The 16,083-nt window shown below is 38.7% G+C and overlaps 1 protein-coding gene across 1 annotated transcript in view; it reads right to left on the reverse strand.

The window, feature by feature from the left end:
* Smc1b (structural maintenance of chromosomes 1B) overlaps positions 1-16,083 on the reverse strand; it is a 55,571-nt gene that overhangs the window by 38,884 nt on the left and 604 nt on the right. Inside the window, exons 2-8 of the mRNA XM_005379490.1 lie at positions 11,304-11,492; positions 8,956-9,068; positions 8,666-8,869; positions 6,362-6,600; positions 4,160-4,418; positions 2,787-2,927; positions 738-820 (exon numbers count right to left, since the gene is read on the reverse strand). Of these exons, the coding sequence (XP_005379547.1) occupies positions 738-820; positions 2,787-2,927; positions 4,160-4,418; positions 6,362-6,600; positions 8,666-8,869; positions 8,956-9,068; positions 11,304-11,492 (1,228 nt within the window). The remainder of the gene's footprint in view (positions 1-737; positions 821-2,786; positions 2,928-4,159; positions 4,419-6,361; positions 6,601-8,665; positions 8,870-8,955; positions 9,069-11,303; positions 11,493-16,083) is intronic.

The raw sequence follows: 16,083 nt of genomic DNA on the forward strand, positions 1-16,083 counted from the left end.
TAGAGGAAAGTGGACGGCCCAGTGCTGGACACTGGTGCTGGTCTCTCAGTCCTTCTTTTCAGTCCTGGCCTTCCTTCCAGCCGTCACACCTCAGTGAGGGGAGTCACTGATGAGGAGGTAATCACTATTTTTCGCAACCCTTGGGCTGTAACTACTTGTTGGATCTTTCTTGCATATCTTTTGTTTTCCTGAAAAGCCACTTTGAGGATGCCAACATGTATTACAGCAGCCATTGATGATTTCCTACCAATCTGTCCATAACTATATAATGTTTGTATTGTTCCTATGCTATTTCATAAATGGACGCATGTTTGTTACTATGTGTTTTCAACAACAACCATTGAGAATAGTCAATGATTATTTGAATGATCACTCATGCATAGTTCTATTTGTTTTCCCTAGAGACCACTTTGGAGAATCCAAGCTATAGTATAACAACCACTGATAAATTTCTTGCCATTTTTGTCTGCAACTCACTATTGTTTGTCTGTTTGTTTTCCTGAGAAACTATCTTGAAGATACCAATAGGCAAAATAACAACCATTGATAATACCCTACCACTTTGTCTGTAATTCAGTGAATCCCCCTATTGCTACATTGTTCTTCTTTTACTCTTTAAAGTTAAAAAAAAAAAAATACTGCTAAAACAATGGGAAGATTCTTTGATGTATAGAAATAGAAATATACTGGACTCTATAGATGTAAAACAGCTGCAAGGATTTTTCTCCTCTACTTACATGCAAGATTTTGTATATTCCTCCAACTTCTCTATCCGTTTTTTGTGGTCTTCTATTTGTTCTTTTATTTGTTTTAGATTTCCCTGAAAGGAAATAAAACCTGAAGTCAATTAGCAACTCCAAACTAATGAAATCACATCTCAAATTTACCACACTGTGAACTTTTATGAATTTGAACTGTATCAAATATAGGTAAGTGAAAATAGTTATGAAAGCAAATTTTAATTTTGAAAAGCCAAATAGGTTGATAATTCAGCTAAACTGTTACAGCCATTCAAGGAACCCAACTTAAAAATTTATGTGTGCTGTGGCTGGTGGAGAGTTTAAAAAGACCAGGTTTCATGATCTGACATATAATAAAAGTGTCATTTGGGCTGCTATGCTGTGACTTCTGTGTAGGAGTCAAGGGCAATAACAGAGATGCTGTAGGCCACTACACTGACTTAAACCCTCCAAAATGGTGAACTGGACCAGGGTGGCAGCAGTAGAGATGGAGAGATTCTTGCTGTATTTTGAAGGTGGAACCAACAGAAATTTGTTGAAAGAATTAAGAGATGGGCTCTACTTTTTGGCAACCTGAGCAACCAGGAAGACGACTATTATCAAGAAAGACTGCCTCACATGTGGGTGGTGGGTGGGAAGGTCAGAAGTTTCTAGTTCAGAATGTGTAAGTTTGAGATGCTGAGGAAGCAGATGGATATATACGAAGTTGGAGTTTTAAGGGCTGAGCCGGAGATAAAAAAATTTGCAGCATGGTATTTAAAGCTGTGTGGCCATAGATCACCAAGGCAATGGATGTAGGTAAGAGAAAAAACAAGAATGGGAATATAATAACATCTACCACATCAAGGTCTTTGAAGACAAACTGGGTTTTCAGCAATTTTTGGTACAACACATGCAAATTAAACACTATATTATAATGTCATATGCCCAGAAACTCCATAATGAATTGTTCTTGTTGTTGAATGAGCTATAATAATTTTGTAGTCAAGTTCTGTCTTTAGAAAGAAGGTCATAATGCATTAAGAGGGAGATTAAATGCTTGGTGAACTGTCACTGTCATTTGCATCTATTGAAACTGCCTATCACCACAAGACAGACAAGGCCATCCTCGTTGTAAAAAATGAAGAAATCAAAGGACAAAAGAGTTAAATAACTCAGTTATCTATTGAGACAATATACATTAAGTGAAGATTAAGATTGCAGAAGCCCGGTATGCCTCACTGAGGCAGATCGTCATCACCGTGTCTGATGGTAAGTCGTGCTGTCGATTAACTACCTGTTCTTGGGCTACAGTCACCCTGCCGTACCTCGGGGGCTGATTCCAGAACCTCTGTGTTACATGACCCTTGTAGAAAATACAGCAGCACCTGAGAACAACCTTCACACATCCTCCCGTAATTTTAAATCCCCTCTAGATTACTTATGATACTTATACAATGTAAATGCTGGGCAAACAGGCATAATACTGTATTTAGGAAATAATGACAGGAAAAAGTCTGTAAATGTTCAGTAAATGTACTTTTCTTCCTCAAGATATTTTCAATCTTTGATTGGTTGAACCCACAGAAGCAAAACAAAAGAATACAGAGAGCAGAGTGATTAGTGTTGAATGTTTTCAAATGACTTTGCATTCATCTCTACTAGGATACTTACTTTTTCCCTCTAGCTGTCCTCCTCACTCCACTGGACTAAAAGACATGTGAGAAACAGACTGTGTCTCATGAACACACCTATCACTACTCAGATGCCCAGAAAACTCTGAATGCATGAATGAAAGCACTATCTTTTCCCATTGTAACCATAAAAAAGCATCCAAATAATACTAGAGCAGAACACATAATCCATATTTTTTTCTTTTTGTGATGATGGTGATCGAATGCAGGGCCTCAGTACTCAACCACTGAGTTAAACCCCAGCCCCCCAACATTTTAAAAACTGTTGATGTTTGAAGTGAATCCATTCATACGTATACTGAAAAGTCAATAGAGAAGGGAATGTGACTTAATCAACAATAACTCTAAATCATTACTGCAGGATCTCAGGTACCTGAACTTCTCCGTTCCGCCTCTTCTCCAACGCCAGCCTTTCTTTCTCTGCTTTTTGCTCCCACTGCAGCTTCTCCAGCTGTTGAGTCATGATAGCTACTTTCTTTCTTACTTGTTCCTTAAGTTCTTTATAGCGATCCAGCTATACAGACAGCACCAAAACATTGCTAACTCACTCAAAGGAGCATGAGAGAAACTTCTTTGTATGACATCCTGGGCTAGCAGATAATTAATCTTATTCAAAACTTGTTTTATATAAATTAGATCATAATTAACCATTTTCTCCAGGTAAAATATGTGAACATAACGTGAAAACCTCCTTACCTTAACCTCTTTAGATAGAGCAACAAGATATTCAAAGCAAATGCTATCTAAAACTCTGTAAGAAAATCTTAAAGAGTGTCAGGCATGGTGGCACATGCCTATAATCCCAGCACTCAGGAGACTGAGGCAAGAGGATTGCTATGAGTTCAAAGACAGCCTGGGTTACACAGTGAATTCAAGGCTGGCCTGCACTACATAGTGAGACCCTATCTCAAGAAAAAAAGAAAAAAGAAAAAGGAAAAGAGAAAAGAAAATCTTAAGAGGGAAAGAAGAATCCAAAGAAAATGATACATCTTTTTTCTATTTATACAGCCACAAGTATTTTGGCATACATTATAATGTAAAATTACCATAAAAGATAAATGATAAAAGTTTAGTCAAAAGGTTTGAAAATTATCAATCACATACATTTGATATTTACTATTAATTTATTATAACTATTACATACTATACTAAGTTGGATATTAAGCTATCATTGAACATTTTAAATCACCTTACATAGTCATTTTCCTTTCCGTCAATTAAATTTTTCTTTTTTTTTTTTTGGTCTTTTTGAGACAGGGTCTCACTATGCAGTTCAGGCTGGTCTTGAACTCACTTTGTAGCCCAGGCTGGCCTTGAACTTGCAATGATCCTTCTGCCTCAGCTTCCCGAGTGCCGGGATTACAGGCGTGCGCCACCATGCTTGGCTAAATTTCTTCAAAGACACATATATCTTGTCTTTAAGTTTTCATAGTATCATGAAAAAACCTGTTTTACTTTAAAAATAACTTCGCTAATTTTCTAACTTACAAAATTACACCAGGTAATCTTGTTTTCTAAGACTTTAATGTATAAACGTTATAATGCCATCTGTCATATAGAGAAAAAATAGCTTAGTCTAAAGACTAAATTCAGATTCTGAGTACAGATTTAGAATTTTAAATTCCAATAATTTACACTATGAGGATAATCTCTTAAATATCAGAGAAGTCATTCTTTAAACTTTTTCTAATTAAAAGGATAAGTTGAAACAATTAAAAATTATTTCCCATTTGTTGACTTTTTCACCTGACTGGCTTCCAGTTCAATGCCTCGCCCTTTGAGTGAGATTTCTTCTTCAATCTGTTTTTCAAAACTTTTCCATGCACTGTCTAAATCAACCAGCTCTGTCTGAAGGGCTCTTATGTCATCTTCCTGCTTAGAGCATTGCTTTTCATAGTCCTTTATTGATTTCTTAGACACATCCAATTTCTTGAGGTAGTGAGAAGTATTTTCTTTGGCTTTAATGTACTGAGGCCTCTTCTGATTTAAAAGTACTTCAAGAGACCTAAAAAGAAAAAAAGATTTTTTGAAAAAAACTAATTCTGTTCATATATAAATGGAAATTCTTTTGTTCAAGTCACCTTCAAAACTAAATTCTATGAATTAGCTCTGAAGACTGTTAAGATGATCAACAGTTGCCAAAGGTTGAGCAAGTTCAGGGAGGGATGAGTACATGACACCTGGGGCATTTTTTAGCAGTGCTTAAATGATGAATTTCCCCAAAACTGTAGAACTTCACAGCACCAGGAATAAATTTTATTTTATTTATTTAATATTTTTGGTACTGGCACTTGAACTCAGGACCTTGCACTTACCAGGCAGGCGCTTGTGCCCCTGAGCTGTATCTTCAGCCCAAGAATGAATTTTAATGTAAAGATTTTTTTTTTACATAATCACGTGAGACTGAGGAGCACCAGATGGAATGTAAAATGTAACAAAAGAATCTAAATATATTACAAATATATTAAAACTTTAATAAAAGAGTGTGAAGAAAAACTGCTGGCTTGAGTAAGTCTGGAGTCTGTAATACCAAAAAAGGACTTTTACAAAAGCACTATACTCTAGTGATAAAACTGCTTCCCTGTGAGTATAAGTTAACTATTCTGATACTGCTGCACATAATCACTGGAACTGAACAATTAAATTGATGGCTGATGGTGGATGCCAGGTTTCTCACTACTGAAAAGGAAGTTTCTAAACAAGAGCAGGATAAAGTCATCCACATGGTGATGGATTACAGTTGAGAGACATCAGTACCAAGTCATGTTTAGCTTAACACAGACACAGATGGCTACCTGTGGAAATACTGATAGACATGTGTATATGTGATTCAGCACACACATACATGTCCTAGTTCTGTCAACAGCACACTCGCACACAGAGGTTGTCTCCTAAAACCATTCATCAATAAAAGGAGCCAGCACTCTGGAGAGAAATACTTGGTTCCAGGCCTGGGGCATCTCACAGTGCCATAAAGTATGGACATGCTGAAAAGTCACAATGATAGGGCTATGTGAAAGGGACACAGACTCTAACTCAAAGAATTTTCAATGGCCACAAGTAGATATCTGTTGATATGACACAGAGCACTAGATATATATCACAACATAGATAATATTTTGACACCCCTATATTATGTGATGAGAACAGCATTTTACATCTGAAGACTTCCTCTCCAAAATCCATGATGCCAATAATTATGAGAAAACTGCCAGACAAATTCCAAATGAGGGTCATTCTATAGAAAACCTGGACCAATATTCTTGAAAACTATCAGGCCATTCAAACATGGAAAGCCTCAAAAATTGTCACAGGCATGGAAAACAGACACTTACATGTACTGTCATGTTTTGGGTCAGAAAAAGGACATGAGGCACACAGTAGAATATAAAGAAAGTATAGATTTTAATAATATATCATATTGTTATAGTAATTCTAAAAAATGTGGCATACAAATAGTATAAGATGTTAATAAGATAAACAGCATGGGAAACATGCAACTCTACTTTTTCAGAATACCCCAAAATATTCCAAAATGAAACACTCATTTTGTTTTTGTTTTTTGAGACAGGGTCTCACTCTGCAATTCAAGTTGGCCTTGAACTATGTCGTCCAGGCTGGCCTCGAACTCACAGTGATCCTCTCGCCCTAGCCTCTCAGGTGCATTACAGGCATGTGCCACCATACCCAGCCAAAAGCTCATTTTAAAAAGTCAACTTTCCTAGCCAGGTGTGGTGGCACACGCCTGTAATCTCAGCACTTGGGAGGCTGAGACAGGAGGATTTTTGTGAGGTCAAGGCCAGCCTGGGCTACATAAATGAGTTCAAGGTCAGCCTACACTATATAGTAAGACTGTCTCAAAAAAAGTCAACTTTTCTACTGCCACTCATATTTTTTCTCTCAGTCTATATAAAATCCAAATATTAATAGCTATTTTTAAAAACTCACTTCAATTCTTTCTCTGTTTGTTGTAGTTGTCTAGTTAGCATTCCATGTTCCTTTTTCTTGGCTTTAACTATGTTTTCACGATGAGACTGCGACTCTTTTGCGACACTCAAATCCCTATTCACATGCTCTAACTCCATGTTCAGGAAATGAATTTTTTTCTCATTATGATATAGCTGGAAAAGCTGCAGTTGTATCTTGTTCAGTTTCAGTTCTTCAAGGAGACTTTGGTAATGCTCTGCCTATAAAACAGTACAATTCAACAGAAGTTAAAAGGGAGTATATTTAAGCTGACTTTCCACAAATTCCACTACTATACCACCACACTGATCCACAATGAATTTTTGTTTATGTTATTAAGAAACTGTATTCTTGACAAGAGTCCCATTATTTGGATACTTTCTGGATACACTTCTAAAATAAGCCAGTAAACCAGTGAATGATTTTGAATGAATGTACTTAGTGTTAGTGCTAGTAAGAACAATGAAGTAGCAACTGCTACCTAGTGTCCTTACCCGCATCTCTGTTCTGAGAAGTCCACTAACATTCCCTGGTGCCAGCTTCCTTATTTGTAAACTGAAGAAAGAGTGTTACATGACTATACATTTTCTAACAACTTTAAGTTCAATGATTTTACATAAAATTAATAGTATGGGAAGTAGTAGTTTTTCTACTGATTAAAAATAATAGGACTAATGGAAGTTGTAATAATTTACCAGAACTCTTTTTTTTTTTTTGTCTTTTTGAGACAGGGTCTCACTATGCAGTTCAGGCTGGCCTTGAGTTCACTTTGTAGCCCAGGGTAGTCTCAAACTCTCAACAATCCTCCTGCCTCAGCCTCCTGAGTACTGGAATTATAGGCGTGCGCCACCACACCTGGCCTGTAGCAATTTACTTGATTACAGTTTTATATTACATGAGAAATGAAGAATTTCCTTAACATCGATCTATGCTATTAATATAAAGAAATAAAGGATTGGACCACTTCAAGAGAAGAACTCCTAGTCAATGAAATATTCTAAGTAACAGCTAGACAGTTATCTGCCAAGGATGCTGTAAAAAAAAAAAAAAAAAAAAAAAAAACCACCAATTAGGAAAACAGCCTATTTTAACTGTCTTTATAATGTTTCAAGTTCCTTAACTCAGCCATTTCAGTACACAGAAAGAGTATTACAGTCTGACTTTTACTGCCCACCCCTTTCCACTAACAAAACCAAGAACATATGTAGACATATGAGGGAACTGAGAAAATTTCACTAATTAGGAACCCACCCACCCTTCATTTATTTCTTCAAATCTTTACTGAGTGTCTACGACACACCAGGTGCTGCTCTACTGCTGAGATATGGCAGAAAACAAGGAAAACTATCTCTGCTCCTATGAAGCTTACATCCTAGTTATTATAATGCAGGGGAGAGGAAGGAAAAGGAGTCGAGAGGATAAAAGCAAATAAAAAAGATAATTTCATACAGCAATATATGCTACAAAAGAAAGAAAATAGGATAATGTGGAAGCATAAGGGAAGGCATGCTAATTATGATGAGGAAGTAGACAACAAGTAGCTGCATGAGGAAATGGCTGTTGGAGGAAAACTTGAATGTGACAGCACCTGTCACATGGCCCAGGCTGAGGCAAGAGGATCAGGAGTTTGAGCCAAGCCTGGGAAATTTAGCAAGACCCTGTCTCTAAAAAAAAAAATTAAAAAGGGATGAGAACAGAGCTCAGACTGAAGGCCAGGAGTTCAATGCCCAGTACCATCAAAGAAAAGTAAAACAATGTTGTTCTTTTAACTATTTCACTTTGGAAAATATAGTTATTTTTCATAAAATATGTTATCATTTAATTAATTCAATTGCAATTTTTGCATGCATTGGTAAAATATTTTTTTAATTTAAGGTTTTAATTTCAAATACAACAAATATTGGTAAATATAATCTATATAAACAAAAACTCTGGGTCCACAATAATTTTTAGTATTTTATTTTTTGTGGTTTTTTTTTGGTACTGGGAATCAAACTAAGGACCTTGTACTTGTTAGGCAGGTGCTTGTGCCACTGAACTATATACCCCAGACATTCTCAATAATTTTTACAAGCTTAAAAATATCAAGATCCAAAACTGTCCTGGGAAGAAAAACCCAAATAGTGGAAGATACACTATACAATTTATCTATATTTAATGACTATCAGTTTATCTTTGATGTCTATTTATGTTTATATTTCTATTATTAAAGCAATCTTCTTGGTAATGCCAAGGTAAAACTTGGCAAATTTCACAGAAAGCAGTCACTTCTTCGGGACACCTTACCTCTTCTTTTTCTAATTTTGCATGCTTGCGCTCGGCAGCTGCATTTTTTTTCTTGTTAAAATTAAACTGTGCATCTTCCTCAGCCTTTTGTAATTTTCTTTTTTTTTCTTCATACTCTGCCATAAGCTCTCCTGAAGAGCTGATCTTCTCAAAAAACTGGGTTCTTTCTTTGGGTTTTTTCATGGAAATCGACTCTACAGTTCCCTATTTAAAACAGGAAGGGACAACATATAACATATAGCAATGCATTTCCAAAACTATGAATCAGATAAACTACTACAGCCACTTACCTGAAAAACGAGACAATTTCGTGCTTTGCCTATTACGCCTATCTTTTCCAACTCTGCTATGTAGGCAGAGCGAGTCACAAGGTTATCACCAAAATGGAATTCTGAGCATCCCCCTGAAAGACAGAACACAGACTGTTGCAGAATATTCTATATTGGAATGGCCAGTTCTGCAACAATATGCCTATTAACACACGTGTTTCATCAGTCAATAACAGTGTCTGTTAAATGCCAAGGACTATTCTCTGGTGGAAAAAAACAGTAGACGAAAGTCTCTAATCTTAAAGAGATTGTATCCTAGTAAGGGAGACAAACAAAAACAAAGTATGCAAGTAAATGGCCTGTGAGAAAGTAGTAAATGCTTAGTAAGAGAGACCTGGGAATGAGGAAGAACAGACATTTCTGCATAGGAGTGAAAGCACTGAGATTCAGTATGGCGGGTGTTATGGTCTGTGTCTGCGTGTCTCCCCAAATCCTCAGGAAATCATGGGGCAGGCTTCTGGATTTTTGACTGATCCATAGTCCAATGCTGGGATTATGGGTGTGAGCGCTAGACCTTCCCCTGGGGCGGGCAGTTTGCATACAATGTAAGGGAGGGAAAGAGGCTGTTTGTCACAGCTCCCCACTTCAAAGCTCTTGTTGCTTTTGCTGTCTTCTGCTGCATGAACTCTTGCCCTCTGCCATGTGCCACTCTGCCTTGGAGCCATCCCAGTATGGACTGAAATCTTCACAAACAGTGAGCTAAATAAACCTTTCCTTCCTTAATTCTGGGTGTGTGATATTTTGTTTCGGCAACGAGAGAAAAGTAACTGAGACAGCAGGCAAGGAAATCCATACTGAGATGGTTATTTGGGAATTAAAAATACCAAGGAAGGCCAGATGTGGTGGCCTGACCTGTAGCTGTAGCTTCTTGAAAGTGTGAAGTAGGATGACTACTTGAGCTAGTAGTTTGAGGTCAGTCTGGGCAACACTGTAAGACTCCAGCTCAATAAACAGAAAATCCAAAAGAAAAGGGAAAAAACTAGGCAATGAATATGCCCAGGTGAAGAAAAAAAAAAACAAAAAAAAAGGAAAAAAGAAACAGTTTGGGGCTGGGGATTTAGCTCAGCGGCACAGCGCCTGCCTGGCAAGCGCGAGGTTGTGAGTTCGATTCTGGGTACCAGAAAAACACCAAAAAAAAAAAAAAAAAGAAAAAGAAAAAAAGAATATGCCCAGGTGAGAAAGACATAAAATTACTCACGAAGGGACAAATATGTAACAGTGAGTATTCCTAAAATCACCTGTGAGTGAACTTGAGGAAAGTTAATAAGATAGGATTTATAAACTGGAAAAGTTCTAGAGAACAAGACTGAAAACAGCAATGATTTAAAACAGTAAACCACGTACTTATTTATAGAGGTTCTATAAAATCCTAGCACAGGGTTAAGAACTACACAAAGTTAATAATTAATACAAATTAAAACATTTCGCTCAATGTTGGGAGAAAAAACTGTCTATCACAGTGGTAGCGGTACACGCCTGTAATCACAATACTCAGGAGGCGGAGGCAAGAGGATCGCCACAAGTTGGGGACCAGCCTGGGCTATATAGTGGGTTCAAGGCCAGCCTGAACTACATAGCGAGACCTTGTTTCAAAAAATATATAATAACAGAAAAAAACTGTCTATAAAGATAAAAATATACATAAAATATGCACACAATTCATCAGTAAGAAAAGGGACAAGCCTCAAGAACCCCAAGAACATTCATGACTTCTCTCAGAGTCCCTCCTTTGGCTCAACCAAATAGCCACATATAAAAATGCTGATGGCAGGATATTTGAATAAATAAGTCTGCTTAAGGGAGAGTCTTTTTTTTCCTTTCTTTTAAAAATATTTTTTGATTAAAATAAAAATTAAAAAAATATTTTTTGAGACAGATTTTAAATGTAGTTCAGGCTGGCCTCAGGCTCACTTGAACTCACCCAGGCTGGCCTCCAACTTACAGCAATCCTCCTGCCTCAGCCTCCCAAGTACTGGGATTACAGGTGTGTGCCTGGCAGGAGGAATCTCAATGAAGAATAAAACAGACTCTGTTACTTTCTCTGAGGAAAAAAAAAAGGGCCTCTAATTTATTATATCAGTGGAATACAGTAAGTCCCCAATATATAAACATTTGGGTTGTAAACTTTCACAGGTGTACTGTGTAAGAGATACTGTGTCAGACTTAGGATCAAATCGGACTTATGTTCTCCCAGAATGGAGCTCATTCAGAAGTCAGGGACTAAGTCCCACCTTTCAAACAAAGAAAAAGCCATCTCACTTACTCTTGAAAATCAAATGACTCCCGACCAAAATATACACAGAAAATACCTCGGATAATCCGTGCAAATGTTTTCTCTTCTCCACTTTCCTCCACATATACAATTTTTACACTTGCAGAGGAAGAAACAGGTTTTCCAACATGTGCACCATGAATAAGTTCTTGAATACTTTTCACTCTCAAATTAGTTATTTTCTCTCCCATTACAAAGCTAAGTGCATCCATTACATTAGATTTTCCTGGGGAAGAAAAGAGAAAGATTAATTCTTAATGATAAAAAGCCTTGCCCAGAGCCAGAGAAGTCAGGCTACCAATGGCAGTGAAACAGTAGATAGCCTAGGCCTGTTAGTGTTCAAGATGCATGTGACTGAAGTCTTAGGGCAGTCACTGGTTTCTTCTATGCAGCTATAGCAGAGTACTGAGGGAGCTAAATTTAAGGATAGAAACCCATGCATCTAAATCCCAGATGTAAACCATAACACCTAATGCCACATAATCAAACTAAAACTTTAAGGAAGCAGTAAATCCACATACATAAAATAAGAGATTCATAGCAACCAACCAGAAAGAGCCCAGTCTACCTGAGTCAGCCACAATAAGGAAGTCCATACTGCTATAACCCTTACAAGAAAAGTAAACTGGCATACCCTGTTAACCAATCCAGTTTGTTTTTCTTGTTCCTTTACAAAAACTAACTGTTCTATCATTCCCAGGGGAATGTTCATTCTATTTCACAGATTAAGGTGTTGCTAGGTAAGGTGGCACATGCCTGTAATCCCAAGCACTTGGGAGGCTGAGGCAGAAGATCACTGCAAATTCAAGGCCAGTCTGGGCTACATAGTGAGTTCAAGGCCAGCCTGAACTGCATAGCAAAACCCTGCCTTCAAAACAAAACAAAAAAAACAAAAAAAGGTGTTACCTGATTCTAGAATCATAAATTAAAGCCAGTTAGACCTTTAGGTGAAATTTGTGGTTAATTTTGTCCTTTGACTCCTCCAAGGTGCTTACAGTGGGTAATATGATCCATGTTTACCTAACCTTGTGCCAGATTCCCTATGCCTATTATTTTGTCTTCACAACAATCCTATGAATTAGGTATTTAATTTGCATTTTACAAACAAAGAGTTACATAAGACATTTTGAAGTGAAGCATCTGATTCCAAAACCTATGTTCCTTCCGCAGTGTAGCAAAGGACAATGTAGGACATTACACTGTTATGAAGTGGATCAAATACATCCCCCAAAAGGCTCACAGGTTCAGAAGTGGGGTTTTGCGAAGGTAATTAGATCACGGGTGGTGACATCAATACTCCACTTATGAGTTCATGGCCGAATGTGCTATCAGGAGGCGGTGTCTGGCTAGAGGGAGTAGGTCACTGCAGGGTAACCTGGAAGAATACATTCCTGTCTCCAGCCCCTTCCTGTCCCTCCAGCTCATTCTCTTCGCTTTCTGGCTGCCATGAGGTAAGCAGCTTTCTGCTGTCACACCCCTTCACCATGCTGTCTCTGACCTGGAGGCAGGCAACCACCGGTTAAAACCTCTGAAACAATAAGCCAAAATAAACCTTCCCTCCTCTAGATTGACTGTTTTGGGTAATTGGGTCACAGTAATAAAAAGATTACTAGTACCCATACTATAATAAATTATAAGAATAAATGAACACAAAATACAAGTAGACGGAGGCTGAGTTGGCTTTGCAGGGTATAATTCTGAATTAAATTTTAAAGGATAACAAGAAGTTTGGAGAGATGAGTGCTCAAGGTAAATAGATTATCCCAGAGAAAGATGAACTTGCTCCTAGGTACAATGGAATGAGGTGGGATGGCACCATTTCAGTAAGAAAGCAACTAATTTCGATGTGGGTAGAAAGCTTAGAAGGTTGGAAATGATGAGAGAAAGCTGGGAACTTACATAAGAATTTCAATATGCTACTTTAAAGAAATTAAGCTTTGTGCTGAAGATTGTGTGAAGCCACCAAAGTGTTTTAGGAACAACTTTTTCAAGTACATTTTACAGAGATTTCTCAGACATTAACCCAATAGAGAAGTGGGCACAGGACATAAAAGCCAAGTCAGAGAAAAGGGACCTTAATCGTCAAAACTGCTCAAAATGAATCATAATGTATAACAGGAAGGTAAATTAACACAGTACTGACTTCCAATTCTCACCTGGCAATGGATCCAAAACTTTCAAAATACATTCTTTTGGTCAGGCAGGAGGGAAACACAGCCTCTTGCAGATTACTTTAAAAGGATGCACTTTATGGTATACAAATAACTCAATAAAGCTCTTATATAAAAAATAACAAATCTAAAAATGTACTTCATGTGTTTTCTAATGCCATTCACTGAAATGGTCCAGAATCAGTGTCATCTGAATGCATTAAGTACCTGTAGCTCCAGATGGTGGTGTTTGATACCTGTCATACTGAGAGAAACCAGAATCACTAGAGAACTAGCTAGTTCAAGTCTGAGGCAGAGAAAAATGAACATGAACCTGGGAACTAAGACATCGTACATCAGCAAGCAAGCTTTCCAATGCTAATGAGATCACGACCAAAGCTCAGAGGCGGCAGCTTGAAGGAGCAGCCATAACTGCTGAAGAATGACTGTAATGGGCTAAGACACACTTCCATCAGTGAAAATCTATGGGTCCACATCAATGCCAACAAAAAACCAGAGGAAAAGTCACTTATACCACTTGAGGAACTTCCTGCCACACCTCCTCAAATCCAGTGTTTTCTGTCCTAGTTTAAAGTTTTATAAACTTGTAATTTGGCTTTCTGTTTCAATTAGTGTGTTATTTTCTTACACTCCCCGTACCTCAGAAACAGAAGGTGCCTTACTGTCTACCTTTTTCTGCTCCTTACACACACACACACACACACACACACACACACACACACATTTGTTGAATCTAGCTGACTGGAAAACATGAAAGTTAAGATTAAAACCAAAACTTTTCCTCTACCCACAAAAAAAACCAAAGTTATATCAAAAACAAATAAATGGGGACATGTCAAATCTGGGAAGGTGATAATAACAAAAAATATTTTAAAAATGAATGACCAAGCCAGGGGTGGTGGCTCTTGCCTGTAATTTGAGCACTCAGGAGGCTGAGGCAGGAGGACTGTACAAGTTCAAGGCCAGCCTGGGCTACACTGTGAGTCCAAGGCCAGCCTGAACTACATAGCAAGACCCTGTCTCAAAAAAACAAGAAAAGACCAACTAAATTAAAGTATTAGTAAATACTTTAATGCTAAAGTATTAAAGTTGATTAAAAAGTTTATCTGAATTTTATCTTAAAATTTATCTGAATGTACCAGTAATTATGAGATTAAAATACCAGTAAGTACCATACTGAGTTTTGGACTTCATATAGCAAGAACGTGAACAGTCTAGACAAAATCCAGAAATAAGACAGGCTTGGGCTGGGGATTTAGCTCAGCGGCAAAAGCACCTGCCTGGCAAGCGCAAGGTCGTGAGTTCGGTTCCCGGTACCGGAGAAAAACCAAAAAAAAACAAAAAACAGAAATAAGACAGGCTTGGTAGTGTGTGCTTGTAATCCCAGCACTCAGGAGGTTGAGGCAGGAGGAGTTTGGCGAGTTTGAGGTCAGTCTGAACTACTAGTGAGACCCTGTCTCAAAAACAAAACAAAACAAAGCAAATACACGACCCAGACATTTCTGTCGTGGATAGACAGAACAGAAGTCAAACCTAAAGTAATGCATGACCTGTTTTATGTAGTTTTAAGTAGTCTCAAGAGGGAACTTCCAGGGCGTCTAGAGCTTCTAGGGCATTTAGGTGCAGGGAGTCAGAAGAATTTGTAAAGAGCTTCTTACAATAAACCTAAAATATGTTTTTAATCAAAATGTTTTCTTTTTCCATAGTGGGCCTTCTACATGCCAGGCAAGTGCTCTATCATTGAGATATACCCCCACTTTTCAATATATGTACTAATTTTGGTTGCTTTTGGCTTTTGATACAACTTTTTTTTGAGGCAGGGTCTTGCTTTGTAGTGCAGGCTGGCCTCAACCTCCCCACAATCCTCCTGCCTCAGCCCCCTGACTGCTGGGATTAGAGAAAGCCAGAGTAGGAATGCAAGAGTTTTTGCCATGATCATCTTTTTGGTGTCTTCTTGATAACAGAATAGTTATGATGAGGACATACATTTCGCAGAAGAGGCAAGGCAATCTTCCCCCATGCGGACGTTTCCAAGCTCAGGTACCCTTCCTATCACTACTGGAAAGGAGAACACTAACCAGCAATTACTCCTATAGGGCAACAGAAATTCCACACAGGTTCCGCGATAATTACGCACTAGATTTTGCATGGCAGGAAAGCACATAAAAATTCCAAGTATTCTATTCATATCTGTCAGTAATTTATTGAGGCAACAGTTCATTTTCAACTCCAGTCTAAAAAAAAAGAAATCTAAGCTAGGAGAGCCGAAAGGGCACACGCTGGGCAGTCCTGCAGGGACGCTCACTTTGGGGGCCGCGCTCCGCCAGCCACGGGCCCGGACGGCAGCCCGGCCTCTCCGGGCCTCTGCGCCCTCCACTACACGGGAATTCAATCCGTTTGTTGGGGTTCGACACAACCGGTGGCGCCCAGGAACCCGCACAGGTCGTCCCGGGGGCGGGGAGGGGGGTCGCGTGTACCGCGGACTCCCGGGCCGTGGCTCCCGGGGCGGACGGCTGCCCGCCGGCGCCCCCTCGTCTCTGCGCTAGGCGCGGGGTGCCGAGGGGAGGGCGAGGACCCTGGGGGGGGGCGCCCGGCCAAGGTGCGCGGGAGGAGAGGCGCTGCTGAGGCGGGGGGGGGGAGGACGAA

This window comes from Chinchilla lanigera, unplaced genomic scaffold, assembly GCF_000276665.1.
Source record: "Chinchilla lanigera isolate Chin_1 unplaced genomic scaffold, ChiLan1.0 scaffold00012, whole genome shotgun sequence".
NCBI classification, from domain to species: Eukaryota; Metazoa; Chordata; class Mammalia; order Rodentia; family Chinchillidae; genus Chinchilla; species Chinchilla lanigera.